Source organism: Scleropages formosus, chromosome 5 (assembly GCF_900964775.1).
Source record: "Scleropages formosus chromosome 5, fSclFor1.1, whole genome shotgun sequence".
In the NCBI taxonomy this organism is placed as follows: domain Eukaryota; kingdom Metazoa; phylum Chordata; class Actinopteri; order Osteoglossiformes; family Osteoglossidae; genus Scleropages; species Scleropages formosus.
In genome coordinates this window covers 19419465-19434505 of record NC_041810.1, presented here as the reverse complement: position 1 = coordinate 19434505, position 15041 = coordinate 19419465, and the positions used below count along the sequence as shown (strand labels likewise).

The window sequence follows — 15041 nt, the reverse complement described above, 5'->3', positions numbered from 1 at the left end:
GAAAAGATGTTGGCAGAATGAGATTAAAAAAAAGAAAAACAGGAAGCAACTTCATTGCTACTGACTATGTTTGTAAATAGGGGAAAAAAACAATGTTGCTCCTGCGTTTGCAGCCACCTACGACCAAAAGAATAGGAATATGTGTAAAAATGCACTGTGTTATGGTTAGATTTATGGAGTCCACATCAGTAGCAACAATACCATACAAAGGGGGGGAGGGGGAATAGAAGAAGGTCTAACAATACGCAGCTTCAGTTAGAGTTTCTAAAAAGTTTCTTTTTACACTTTAGTACAAAATAAGACATTTCTACCCGTTAGTGCTTTGTTTAAAGATACTATAACATAAATAAACAATTTATTTTCAGTGTTCAAACAAACAGTTCCAGTGTGACTGGACAGCTAACACACTCCACCGTGTTCCAGTTGGCAGTAGAAAGCTTGCTGTAGAAATATCCACCTTGATCGGGCCAATTCGGCTTTCGCTGCACCCAAAGGCGCCACGCCACGCCACGCCACCCCACCCTTCTTTATTCCGACATACCTAAAAAGAAGAATCCAGTACATAGACTTGTCCTTTTCACGTTCTCTGCCCCTCGAGAAACCTTGACTTCGTCAGCCTAAAAGGATGACCTTCACGCTCAAGAATAATCGTTAACTTAGTTGCTCTACGAAAAATGTAACGACGCCGTGATGCTCCACGGTATGTTGAAATGGTTACATGCTCTTGACAAGCGGTCCCTTGGAAATACAGAACTAAATATTCCAGAGTGCACCGCACACTTCCAGGTGCAGAGCACCATTTGTATCCTACAAGCCACAACTTTCAGTCAGACCGGACACTTTAGTGCATACAGAACACGCCATTCTTTCATCAGTACGGAAGTGGGATTTTACCTATTGATTTTAACCTTTATTATATTAAAGCAAATAGATTTTCTGATGTGCAAAACAGTGCCATGGAGAACTGATTGTAAATTCCAGTCCTTTCGATGATCTTGTTGTCTCCCGAAGGCTGTTCGTCGCAGACCTGGCAGATCCTCTTCCAGCCGTTACTTGCACGTGAACACCTCCGTCCGCTCGGAGCAGGTGTTGCACTTGACAAAGCAGCACCACTGGAACTTGCAGTTGCATTGCCACACCTTGGTGTACTGGTGCGTGTTGTAGCCCCGGCCGCAGCACATCAGGTCGCAGCCGTCCGTGTGCGGGGACGTGCGGTTGCAGAGCCGTCCCTGGGTACCCACGCTGCCGGTGGTGGCATCCTCCTCGCAGTAATTGGGCGAGCGCTCGATGTACACCAGGTCTGTGTCCATGGGTTTTCGATAACCCTGGCTTTTCTTCACCTTCAGGAAGGTGGGCTGCCGCAGCCGGCTAGCGCGCACCACCTCTACGTGCACTGCCTTGTTGTACTTGTCCTTCAGGATATAGCCAATCTCCCGGAATTTGGGCAGCGTGGTCCAGCAGGTCTTGGTGGTGCAGGAGCCCGAGACTCCGTGACATTTGCATTCCAGCTTCATCCGCTCCTCCAGAACCTGCGGAGAAAGTTTTGCGTCAGACCAGTAGGCATCAACTGTTGGCATCTCTCTCGCTCACTCAACTCACTACCAATAACCGCTTGCCCTAGTGCAGGGTTGCAGCCCCAAAAGCTCTGGGTACGAGGCAGGGTATACCCTGGATGAGAACGTTGTTCAATCACACATAGAGCAAACCCAAGCAAACACAGACAGCACATGCAAACTTCAGGCAGCAGCAGTACCTGCAGCACCATGGTGCCACCCATCAATATTTCACTAGAATCATCCTCATCGACACCTTTGTGACTCACATCTTCCCCACCCTCGATAACCAGCATCATCAACGTCATTATTCATCATCATCATCATTATCACAGCCGTCATCAAAATCACGAGTCCACCATCACCATCGTCTTCTTCATCAACATCATTATACAAACTCACAAAGAGCAAGCATTTGATCTACTTTGGACATTGATTATTTCGTAGCCGGTTTCTGACGACTAGACGAAAGCATGCTCCTGTGATGCGACACGAGGCAAGAAGATCAGATATCAGGCTGTTTCACTTGAGCTGAATTGCTTTATTATCCACTGGCTGCAGGACAGAAACACACGAGTCTTGAAACTGTGTCTTCAAGCAAGAAAACATGATCATACAGAGCAAGTACCAAAGACCAATTTAGCTTATGACACAGCGGTTCGAAAGGGAACACCTTTTTAACCCCGTTGCACTAAATCAGCACGCAAGCAAGCCAATAAATTGTTCTAGACTGAAGTTGTGGGCCGACCAGAGCAACTCACTCGCACCCCTGTTGCTACAGCCTCCAGTTGAAAGTGTCATTAACCGCCATAAAAAAGCAATGTGCAGTTTACTCATGGTAAGAATTCAAATTGCTAAACAATGCCAAACATCTGCAGCCTAAATCGCAAACGCTTCGCTCAAGAGCATCATTACTTCGTACTGGAAGTCAATACCTGTAGCAGGCAGTGCCAACATGTATTCCTTGTTGAAATTCTATTAGGGTCTGTTTTGGGTTTTTGTTTATAGCATATTGTTGGTTTGTGCTGTTTGGCAGCATGGTGGTACAGCGAGTAGCGCTGCTGTCTCCCAGCGCCTGGGTGGTGCGAGAGGACGTGGGTTTGATCCCTGCTCAGTGTGTGTGGAGTTTGCATGTTCTCCCTGTGTCTGTGTGGGTTTCCTCTGGGTGCTCTGGTTTCCTCCCACAGTCCAAAGACATGCTGTTCAGGTTCCCCCATAGTGTGTGAGTGACAGGGAGTGTGTTCCATTGATGTATGGATGAATGACCCAGTGTAAGTAGTGTATTTAGCAGTGTAAGTCACCGCGGTGAATGAGGTGTGTGGGCTCATAACACTATATAGAGTTCATTGGAAGTAATTTAGGAGAAAAGCATCTGCTAAATGTAAATGTACTCAACTACATCTGTATTGAGTAGGTGTATTTAATAGACTTGTTTTTTAAACTTCCTCCCTGCATATGCAAAGAAGGTATTTTCAGTGTAAAGCTGTATTTAATGGAAGTATCTTAAATTTTATGTAAATGTCCTTCAAGTCGTAGCGTCAATGTAATAACATTATCATTTCAAATTTACCTCAAGCATTAAGGGAGAACCAAGAAAAATACGATTAGGATCTCTGTAATATTTGTAAAATAATATTCTTGGATAGTTCTATATATTGTCTTTATTAAACCAAGTATATAAAGATCTCTCAGCATAGTATTCAAAGCCTGCCTGGGAATTAAAGCTAAATAACTTTTTAGCATATTTTAGATTTTAAAAGGAGCACCAGTGCCAGTTAAACGTCAGAAGAAGTGAAAACGCCATTATCGGTGACATTCTACTCTGTAATTCTCCATACCTTCCAAAAGACCACATCAATGCTCAGGAAAAACATATATAAATCTCATTTAACTATGTGCATATACTATTACACTGGAGTTAAGGCAGAGTACCGCTATTTGATGTGTTACAGATATGTTGCTCAGACATACTCGACTGATGACCATTAACCATTTACATCTGGCTCGCAGCATATTTCGGGTCGTTGTATCGACCAGAAAAACATGTCACTGCAAGAAATGATGACTGATGAATAGAGGCTATAGTTTGAAATCTGTTTCCGAAATCAGCACCGAGGCTTTTTTAAGGTTTGGGAACGGTGGAAGAATACAGACATTTATTAAACTTGATAGCTGGATTTTTAAGTTATTACAGTTTAAAATTAGCAAACATTTTAGTATGAACTTCCTTCAGAGGCCTTTCCTCTTTAATGATAACTGTTTAAGAGTTTGCCAACATTTCTTTTCACAGGGAGTAAGGCACAACAGGAGATTTTACACCTTGAGATCGTGAGTTTCACTCCCAATCAGAAATATATGGAGTCCATGGCTTTATTTGGAGAACCACTGTATAGCTACAGCACCACATCTGTTTCAATGTAATGGAAGAGTTGAGTGGTTTCTAAGTGTAATCAGCAGAATCAAATATAGATCCCCTCAGTCTACGCCTTCTCCATGAACATTTAGCCACCATCGTGTTTTGCATAATGCAAAAACATCCTTCGAGAAAAGTTCTTTGTTGAGTGAGAACAGGATATTCCAAGTGCCCCATTTTTCTAGCCACCCGGGAACAAAGGGACAAATCATAGATGCTTTGGATTAATGCAATCATGCTAACCCTCACATCTGTTTAAAAAAAAAAAAAAAAAAAGACAAAGCCATTGTCTTGGACTCTGAGCAGGATTCGCTCATTCGCCAGAAACGCACGGATGGATAATGACAGGGGTATGGTGAAGAGGAGGAGGGTAGAGCAGCGGGATCATCTCGAAATCCTGCTTCGCGTGTCGTCTCTGCAAGGACGTCCAAGAAACATACGGTGCAGACCGCAATTATTGTTTCGTATGGAAACCAGCTGATTGATGCAGAGTTGGAAACATTTATTTAATGTTGTCCATCACAGCCCGTTGCCTGCTACCAATTAGCAGACGACCAGAAATTTCGGACTGCGATCATTCATGTCAAACGCGCAGCGTACTTACGATGAGAGCAAGAAATTGACTGCATGTGGATCTAATTGCTCGTCTGGCATCTGTAAGTCTCTGCTGCTACCCGTAAACCATCATTTCTGCGACAGGCTTAGTGACTCCACGCTGGTGGATATGTATCGCCGCCAGTTCTGAATACCATTTTATTCTAGAGAAATGTAGCTTACTTTTATGCTTCAGTTCAGAATCATGAGAAGTTAAGTGCCTTTAAAAACTTACAGGTTGCCAAACACGGAGAGCAAAAGATACTTCTGTTCCAATATACATACTTCCCTATTAACGAAGAAGCTGCAAAACTAACCGAAAATCCTATGCACTGAAACTGACCAATCTCACGATACAGCCCTGCTTGAGTGGGGAGTGCTTCATGCTCTCTTCGAACAAGATTTACAGGTCCAGTATACCAGTGAAACAACTGGTAAACACATTCATCGTGGCTGGTTCTTGGTATATTCAGACATTGAGATATGTATATTTACATTTATTTATTTAGCAGATGCTTTTCTCCAAAGCAACTTCCAATGAACTCTATGTAGTGTTATCAGCCCACACCTTATTGACCAAGGTGACTTACACTGCTAGATACACTACTTACACTGGGTCACTCATCCATACATCAGTGGAACACACTCTCTCTGTCACTCGCACACTATGAGGAATCTGAACACCATGTCTTTGGTCAGTGGGAGGAAACCAGAGCACCCAGAGGAAACCCACACAGACACAGGGAGAACATGCAAACTCCACACAGACTGAGCAGGGATCAAACCCATGCCCCCTCATACCACCCAGGCGCTGTGAGACAGCAGCACTACTTGCTGTGCCACCATGCCACCCATGTACTGTACAGTAAGGATTTTCCTGATGAGGTTTTTAAATACCTTACTTTCCAGCTACTGTTACCTCCATGTATATAAAACTTGTGTGTTCTTATAAAAAGCAGTCTGATTGCTGCCAGCATGTATAAAAACAATAAGCGCTGTTATGATTGAAAGCAGTCTAACAGTGTATATGTAGAAAAGCAGCATGCAATGTTTTGTATCAAAGCACTCTGATTTGAGGTGGCACAGGAATTAGATTTACTGTTTTGGACTTCGGGGTTGCTGGTTTGAATCTCCCTTCTTGCTGCAGTACACTTGACAAAGGTGTTTACTCTAAACTGATACGGTGAAACTTTTCCAGCTCCATAAATGGGTAAATAATTGTAGAAAACATAACGCTGTTAGTTGTTTTGGAGAAAATTGTAAGGTAAGTGTAAAGGAAATGCATGTTTTGTGAAAAACAAGTCTGGATTTTCAATACTTTTGCAGTGAAGCAGTTAGTTCTGTATGCAAACAGTCTGACTGCTGTCTGTATGTGTTGAAAGAAGTGTTACTGAAGGCTCTATGTATGATGCAGAAGTCTGTGTTCAGCCGCTACACAACATGTGTATGGCCCAGCAAATGGCCATTGCTTTACGTATTTCGCCCCATGACCTTCTGCAGCAGCAGCTTGTATGTGGGCTCCTCGCAACTTCTGAATTCCGCGACTTGTAATTTGCCGAGCGCTTCGTGTTTGGAGTCACACGTTGGAACTCGGCTTAATGTGCAGAACCGATTCGTCCCACTGTCGCCTGCGCACAACTCGCCGGGCAACGCGGTGCTGCCGTTCGGGTCGGTCGCAGCCACCGGCAATAATGCCCTGTCCCTGACTTCACACTCCATAACTCGGCAAGAGACAGTAAGGGGTGGGGGTGGGGGAAGCAGTGGCGGAATTCCACCTGGCAGCTGGCCGCCGCGCCTCACTTTCCCAGCACCCGGCCGAAAACCCCGCGGATTCATTAGGCCCCATTTGTCTCAGTAATGAACATCCGCCCGAGGAGAGCCCCGCGTCGAAATACCACATGCAGTTTCGCGTCCTAAAATGACTCGTCATAAACAAACACAGCCGAAGAGAGAGCTAGAAGCCATCGACAGCAAAAACAAGGGCCGGTTAGAGGGAATTAAAAACGCTTTAACTGGCTGAATTGGCTCAAAATTAACCGAGAGATGAAGGTCTCACAGTTACTTTACTTTTTTGTGCCGGCTCTGTTTCCGATCACTGCTGCTCTTCAGCCTTCGGCAACGGTAGCGTTCAGACATACCAACAGAGACATGTTAATGAGCGGGTTAGTCGGTAAAGAGGATTAGTATTCCTTAGTAAGAAAGAATTAACTCAGACACAAACACTCAGACAGACTCCATCTATGACATGAATGCATCAACAGGTGACAATAAGAAATTGATTATTCTGTGCTTAGATGAAGAGAATTATTGGCAAGAAATGGCAAAGCAAATGGCAAAAATATGCCAAGGATGTATTTCCTGCTAGTAGTTGCCCTGGTGGTAAGTCATATGGGTGAATGCTGTTTTCTGTAGGGTTACCTTTCTTCCTGCCTCATTGTTATGTAGATTCATCAGCCTCCTGGCGTTTTTTTTGATCTCGCGGGCGTCTACGAACCTTCGGGAGAAATCGATGCCGTACTTGATGTCTGCTGAGCAGCCACCCCACTTCCAGCCCTCCTCCTGGTTGTAGTAGCCCTGCTTCTCGCGGTCACACCCGCAGTGGCTCAGGTTGCCCTGGCTGCAAGCCGCCGTGATTGCGTGGGCAACTCCTGCCGCCGTGATGGCGTAGGTGAACGCCGCTTCCCTGCTGCCTGTGAGGGGAGACACGGAAGGGGGACACATAATCTTGAACCGAGGGCCTCGTCTTCAGAGATTGGTGAATGTACCAGTCACACGCTATCCATTGTAGCACCCTGGAGATGTAGAGATGCACTGGGGTCAGTCTCATGAACCACTGATAAAACACATCTGCGGTGATTTAATTTACACAGCCTTGAGCTGCCAGCTGTCAACATCATTTTGAAAAACAAATTATCCATGTCATGAGCCTTGAAATTTTTAGAGATTAAAATTAATTTAAAAACACATATCACATTTTCCCCTAAAAATATCTTTACCATAATGCATCCAGATTTAAGCTATCTGTAATCAAATGCATATAGTTTTTATAACCAAAGAGATGAAATATTGCGAAGAACTCCAATCCACCCTAAACAATAAAAATATTTCAAGTGAAACTACAGTGTCCGGACACATGTTTCTCTTTACCGTTACATTTGTTCAAGTTCTTGTCAACGTTTCAGTGGTTTGTTTCTTCCATGATGCCTCATGAAGAGGCTAATATTAAAAATTAAGACAAGATGAGTTGATCTTTTGTTTTTCATACCTTAAAAACAGCACTGCTTTGCATTTACTGTTCACTCAGCTCATGTTTTTCTCCAAAGCAACTTACAGTGTTAAGCTACCTACAACTATTTATCCATTTATAGAGCTGGGTAATTTTACTGGAGCAATTCACGGTAAGTACCTTGCTCAAATGTTCTACTGCAGTAGGGGATATTCAAACCTGCAACCTTTGGATCTGAAAGCAATAACTGAAACTGCTATGCTATGAGCCACCCCTACAACACCATGCCTTCTTATTACTGTAACAGGATCTTGTTGAAACTCTTAAGGAAGTTGAAATGATTAATAATTTTGAAAGACATCAAATGGCCTAAGATTACGTCAGCAAAACTGTTGACAAATCATCAAGGCTGCCACCACTGTGAGCAAAAATGCCAAGGATAGTGTTACAGATAATTTTCTCATCTGGTTCTGTTCATGAAACTGATCCGTTTGATTATTTACAAAAACCCAATAACAAAATACTTTAGTCACAAGAATAATAAGCAATGAAATATTCTTACTGTACAACTGAAAATAACCTTTGACCACATTTAAACTGTTAATTCCAGAGACACAAGGCAGTGTACGTGGTCCTATGTACTTCTGATCACACATGGCTGCTGACTGTATAAATTCCACTTTAATTTCTGTAGTAAAATCTCCTTTCGCAACACTGCAGTAAACACTAACTAGTGTATTAATCATTGCATTACATCATGCACGAAACGTACTACATTAACCACTTAGGATTTCTCTCTGAGTGCTTCAACACTGAGAAAATGTCTAATCAAGCAAGCTGAAGAATAAATACACTTTAACGGAACCAACACTGTAAAGGCAAAAATGACTTTTAAATGGCATTTAATCCATATGCTCATCCGCTGTGCTGTTATCTTTTTCACGAGCGCCTCAAAGTGCGATTTTTCCGTCATTACATCCTATTCACTCGCAATCTGTTCCTCGGAGCGTGAGTGAAAATGATCCCTTCATCATAGCGAAACTTTATTTTCTGCCAGCCAACCGCAGCACAGTAGGAGACAAATATGCGCTGCTAGTGATTCATCTCCAAAAGACACAGCAAACCAGATTGCTTGTGAATATCTTGCACAATTCTAACACAAAAGAATCGTGATCTCAGTGCCCTAGAAAGGTCAACGCACTCGAAACCAAGACCGCACTGCATCGAATACGGTACTCAGACAGTAATACCGCAGGCAAAAGTAAAGCATTTCTCTAACAGAAGTGTGAAGGTGTTTTAAGAGGAGGGAAGAGCAGTGCTACATCTTTCCATGGTTTCATAAGTAATGCAACCCCTAAATCGTGTCCAGTTTCCCTGTGCGCAGCTCAGCCATGCTGAGAGTGGCCTATCTGGGTTGCTGTCCAAAGTGCTGAATTCCTCCTTAAAAGCACCTTACTGGCCACGTTACTCCAGCCAGGTCTACAGCTTTGACAAGTGCACCGGCATCGCTTCTCTGTCTACTTATTTTTCATAAGTAGCTATTTATCCCCACAATTTTTCATATTCCCACACACATCCCAAGTCCAGTTCCATCCTGTTTTCATTTCATCTCTTCTCACACATGTTGCACTGAGTTTTCAATATAGTGCAAGGGCTTCCAGATCCAAGTTTTTCCAACATCAAGGTTTCATAGCCTGGAAGCTTTTCAGGTTGGTGGTGTAATGTGAGAAACAGACTCTTTGCTGGGGGACAAGGGCAATCGTTGTTGCAAGGCACAAATGTGCATGTTTTCCATTTTGTGCTTGTTAGTTTCAATAGGGTAATCCTGAGTGGTCTGAATTTGTGGCCCACAGCTGGGATATTTGTGAGGCTGTGCTGTCTCAAAGCTCAGGGGATGATAACTTGCAACTTCTTTGATATAAGACAGAACAAGTCTTATTTTCACAGGAATTTCCGCTGTTGTTTCAACCAACTGTAACAAAAGTGAGTGTGTGTGTGTGTGTGTGTTTGTTGGAAGGTACTGGAGTGGACTTTGACTTCTGTATTTTTAAGCTGCATATCAGATTTCACTGGGACATGAGTGTTCTCTGTTGACTTCTAGCAGTCAGAGATGTTTGTGTTTTCTGGCTTGTTGTGGAAAAAAAGCACGTCAACATACAGAAAGGATTTACTGAGGTCCAACCTACATCTACCACGGTGATGGCGTGGTGAAAAACAAGTAAGAGAGTAACCAAAATGGAAACAGAATTTGAAAACCGAACTTTAGAGATCAAAATCTCTAGAATTCTAAATGGCAAACCTCATAATCGTTATAACAATTCGGGCTTTGAATACATAATATTGGCTGTGTTTTTCCTCTTCCACTGCAGCAATGCTGTGGTCAATTACAGCTGGAGCTGGTATTTCAAATTGGAGTTAGTCCTTGGCAATGCTGCAGTAGCTAATGCCTTCTCCGCCGCTTGTTTGGTCACCGTGATGATTTAAAGGTACCCTTGAGCAGCAAGAGCACTTGGTTAGGGGCCACCCTTAGGGGGATGCTGGGGTCTTTTGTGCCCCATACAGTTAACTGTCCTCTAGAGGGCACCCACCCAGACCCCATTGGGAAAGAAAGTACCCAAAAATCAGAAGTCATATGTGAGACATGAAAAAAGATTGTGTGGTTTTTGTTTTTTCACATACTTTCCTTCTGCAGCTCAACAATGAATGCTGCTTTTCTCATGGTTTTGATGGAGGTGGCTACTCTATGATCCCTATGATTCCCTGGCTTCCCGAATCCCTAGTTCCCTGGGTTTTGGTATTTCCCTGATCACGACTCCTTGATTTCTAATTCATTCATTCTCTAGTTCACTAGTTCCCCAGCTTTCTAGTTCACTGGTTCATCCATTCTCCATTTCCCTGGTTTAGTGATGCCCTTGTTCCCTGATTCTCTGTTTCCATGGTTCCATGCCTCGATGGGTCCCAGTTTCCCTTTTTCCTGTTTCCCTGATTTCCTAATTCCTTGGTTCTCCAACTGACTGGTTAGCCAGTTCCATAGTCCCAGTTCACCAGTTCCCTATTGTTCTGGTCCCAAAGTTCCCAGTTTCAAAAACACACTGGTTCTCCATTTTCTCAGTCCTTTGTTCTCCAGTTCACAAGTTTCCCAGTTCTCTGTCCCCCAGTTTTCACAGTTCATTGGTTGCTCGATTCTCCGGTTCCCCGTTCCCCTCATCTCCTGATCCCCTGGTTGCTCAGTTGATGCCCCAGTTCTATAGCCCCAGTTCATTGGTTTCTCAGCTCTCTGGTTCCCAGGTTTCCAGTTTCTAAAGCTGGCTGGTTCGCTGATTTCTGATTCCTTGGTTCTCTGGTTCACCAGTTCTGCAATGCCCCCAGTTCAGGGGTTCATTGGTTCTCTGGTTGCCTGATTTTTTGATTCCCTGTTTCCTTGTAGAGCCACACTCTGTCCTCTTCCCTACCTTATGTCTCACTAAAATGCACTAACCTATAAATCTGACTGTAAAGAATAGATATGATTGTGAGCAAATCTCTTACTGCTGCGTGCCCTGTACATAGTCAGACACAGTCCTGAAAAACTGCAGGGAAGACCTGAAGAGTCCCGGCTAGAGCACAGCCTGGATTCCAGAGGAACCACCCTGGGATAGCCTTGCGAGCCGCCAGCGGAAAGTTGGCGCAAGCAGGAAAACCTCAGCAGACTTGGATGGGGCTGGGGGGAAGAATTGGAGAGTATTAAACCAGACATCTAATAGAGTTCAGTGGCAAGTGTCTGTGATGGCGGGTAGGAACACTAGGACACCACACAAGGAGCAGGTACAAGCAGCCCTGTCCTCATCCACCACAGGCACGCTACTGTTTATTTGATTGGCTCTACAGGACATACAAAAGCGTCCTGAATATGCAGCAAGTCGCAAATGTATCCAGTCATGTTCAGAACGGTAAACCTCCTTGGAAATCACTCACAGGACGTGTTCAATTTGTCAGGAAATTAGGTACTTGGGTTTTATGACTATAAAAAGCTAGATGTAATTCCAAGCAATGCATATTTTACAGTTCAAAGTACACACACACACACACATTTTCAGAACCGCTTGTCCCTTACAGGGTCACGGGGAACCGGAGCCTACCTGGCAACACAGGGCGTAAGGCCGGAGGGGACACACCCAGGACGGGACGCCAGTCCGTCACAAGGCACCCCAAGCGGGACTCGAACCCCAGACCCACCGGAGAGTAGGACTGTGGTCTAACCCACTGCGCCACCGCACCCCCTGCTCCAGTTCAAACTATTTGAATGGAATTTGCAGCTTTTTCAAAAAGCCTTTGCACTGCTGGCATAACTAACGTATTTTCTACATGGTCATTCAAAGAGCAAGATTTTTCTAATTTGAGGTGAGAGAGAAAAGTGACACCCACTGTTTAGTCTCAAGTATTGCAACTACATTAATTCCAAAAACGAACTGCTAACCGGAACGCTAACCCTCACCGTAGACGAAATCTGGCAATATGTCCAGCGTTGAAATATTCCAAAGAAGAGCAAATTGCCAAAAAAGAAAAATGATTTAAAAATCAGAAAATGTGATTTGCTGGCATCGACTGTCAGTTTAAATCTTAGCAGCAGCAGCAGGAAGACTCGTCCGCTGCATACTGGTCGTGCCTTCCGTACGCTCAGATTAGAAGTCACTAGGCGTGAAGCATTTCTCTTTAGTAAAATCTGTGCTAAATCTGTGCTAACGAGTGACACTGATGCATACACAGAAAAGGCCCAACCTGCATCGTACAGCTTTGGCGAGGCTGACTAATCTCCATTCGGCAACTATTTTCCATTCCGCTTTGTGTACCGTTGCTATGATCATAGGCTGAGTGCAAATTAAAGACAAGGCAGTGGTTTCTGAGGTCTGCAGCAGGATACCCCAAATGCATCTGTTCTGTTCAAGAGCGACATATTGTTTTACCAGAGTTGTACAGCATGACCCCTCACTTTATATTTACATGTGGGTTACAAGTATCTGTCTTGTTTCCAGTATTATAGTTCCACAGAAGTATGAGGGCTGGAGGGTTGTGTTGTGGTGGGGCGGGCTGCAAAATGACTAGAAGAAACTCTAAATCTATCTATCTATCTACATTTTATTTTGTTGCTTACTGTTTATGTTCTGGTTGGATAGGAGGGTAGGCGTTTCTGAATAAAATGGGGTTACATACTGCAATCTCTATATGAGTCACCTTGTTTCAAACCATGTAAAATTAATTAAACTAATTTTTTAAAAAATTATTATAGCTGATATACAGTAGTTGAATTATTACAGTTGATATATAGTTGAGCACAGTTGAACAGTGTAAAAGTAAAGACTTGCATAACAGTATAAGCCATAACTTTATACAGACGGTCCCGAGTTACGATGGTCCGACTTAACGATTTTTTCAACTTTAGGATGGTGCAATAGCAATATGCATTCAGTAGAAACTGTACTTTGAATTTTGAATTTTGATTTTTCTCCCAGGCAAGTGATATGCAGTACGATACTCTTTCGTGACGCTGGGCAGCTGTCATGGCAAACAGAGGACACAGGGGGAGGCTGGACCCAAGTGCAGGATCGTTTATTTAAAACCAAAGGATCAGACGTGTTCTTGTTGTCAGGGTGAGAGCAAAGATCCATCATCGAAGTCGGGAAGTGAGGCGAATGGTCAGGAGCCAGGGAACGAAGAACAGGATATGAGGACGAAGGGGAACATGGAACATGGTGAGTATCGTCGGCACAGAGGGGATGGTTGTCTCAATGAGATTCCGCAACTGAGAAGAGGCTGAGAGATGGTTTGTCGCCGAATGCTCCGATTAACGCTAGGTGCACAATTGGAGCCAGGTGCTGCCTGTTGAGGTACGGGCGTGGACGTGACAGCAGCGGCAGCGATCCACATCTCCCAGTCTGCAACTAGTATATATAACCGATACTCTACAGTGTTCTGTGTTGCTGGTGTTTTTTTGGATACCCCCCTGTATCTACGTTGTGTTTTGTGCATCCATCATGTCTACAAAAGCCCATCTGTGTCTCCTGCCACCGGTGGGAAGAAGAAGAGGAAGGCAATTACTCTTGAGGAGAAACTCAAGATAACTTCCCAGCATGAAGGCAGCAAGCCCGTAATGGCCATCGCACGTGAACTTGGAATTTCGCAATCGACAATCTCGACCATCTAAAAGGATAAGAAGCGATGATGTTTGGTAGATTAGATGTATTAAATGCATTTTCGACTTACGATATTTTCGATTTACGATGGGTTTATCGGAATGTAACCCCATCGTAAATCGGGGACGTCTGTATACTGTACAAATATATCATAAAAGAAAGACAAAGGTGGACTGTGTTCATTGGACCTACTGGACCTGTGTCTATGGAGAACACCTGTTTCACACATTTAACATGAACATTACCAATGAGAATCCTAACCCTCAGTTTTTGACTATATATTCTTACATTTAATGTCTGTTCCTCCTTAAAAATATATCCAGACTTTTTTAGGAAAGATGTCAATTAAAAGTCTGTCACATGGCAACAGAAGCGGGCATCGCTGGCCCCATCCCCACCCAGCCCAGATAAAGTGTCTGTATTTCTCTTGTGTTCACCCAGGTGCCCATTTTTATCTGAGCAGTGGTGATGGGTCCAAGTGAATGGTGCATAAGCACAGCGCCCTGGATGCGCTGTCAGACTGGGTGAGACAAAGAGGCTTTGACATCCAGTGATCCGATGGCATCCTCCCAGTCTCGCCTAGCGAGATAGACACGGACAGACACAGATCACACTGATAACACCTCCCGTCCTGCCAGGGTGAGAAATCCTGGGTTCGCCCGTTGACACAGCAAACAGCATTGGGCCAAAGGGCTCAGGCCCCCAAGCACCCAGGGACGTTCCGTTCTACCTGATAAGCCTTCACATCTCCCATTTCTCCATAACTCCCCCTGTCCCTTGTGTTTATTCTGGCATGGCCCCCCACAGGCAGGCTTCCATACAGGCCCCTCGTCCGCTCTCTGGCGTTCCACTGCCAGGCACACATCTCTGCGTGGGGTCGCTCTGCTTTATCTCCGAGACTCCAGCAGCTTCTGGCAAATTGCCTTTCTCCTGCTTTCTGGGAAGTGATCATGCAGTCATGTTTGAAGGCGTTAATAATTTTATAGAGTGAATAATTTCTGTACGTATTAAGACGTAAACTCTATGTCAAAATGTCTCAATGCGAAAACCCAAATTAACCCTTAGCCTGCCTTCCGATCAAATCT

General features: G+C 44.1%; 1 protein-coding gene across 3 annotated transcripts in view; it reads right to left on the bottom strand.

The window, feature by feature from the left end:
• Nucleotides 1-506: 506 nt before the first annotated feature.
• The window catches only part of LOC108935883 (protein Wnt-7b), a 30377-nt gene continuing 15842 nt past the window's right edge, over nucleotides 507-15041 (bottom strand). For all 3 annotated transcript variants that reach the window (XM_029252520.1, XM_018754848.1, XM_018754849.1), the window contains exons 3-4: nucleotides 6979-7250; nucleotides 507-1529 (exon numbers count right to left, since the gene is read on the bottom strand). In XM_029252520.1, the coding sequence (XP_029108353.1) occupies nucleotides 1050-1529; nucleotides 6979-7250 (752 nt within the window). In that variant the 3' untranslated portion in view covers nucleotides 507-1049. The remainder of the gene's footprint in view (nucleotides 1530-6978; nucleotides 7251-15041) is intronic.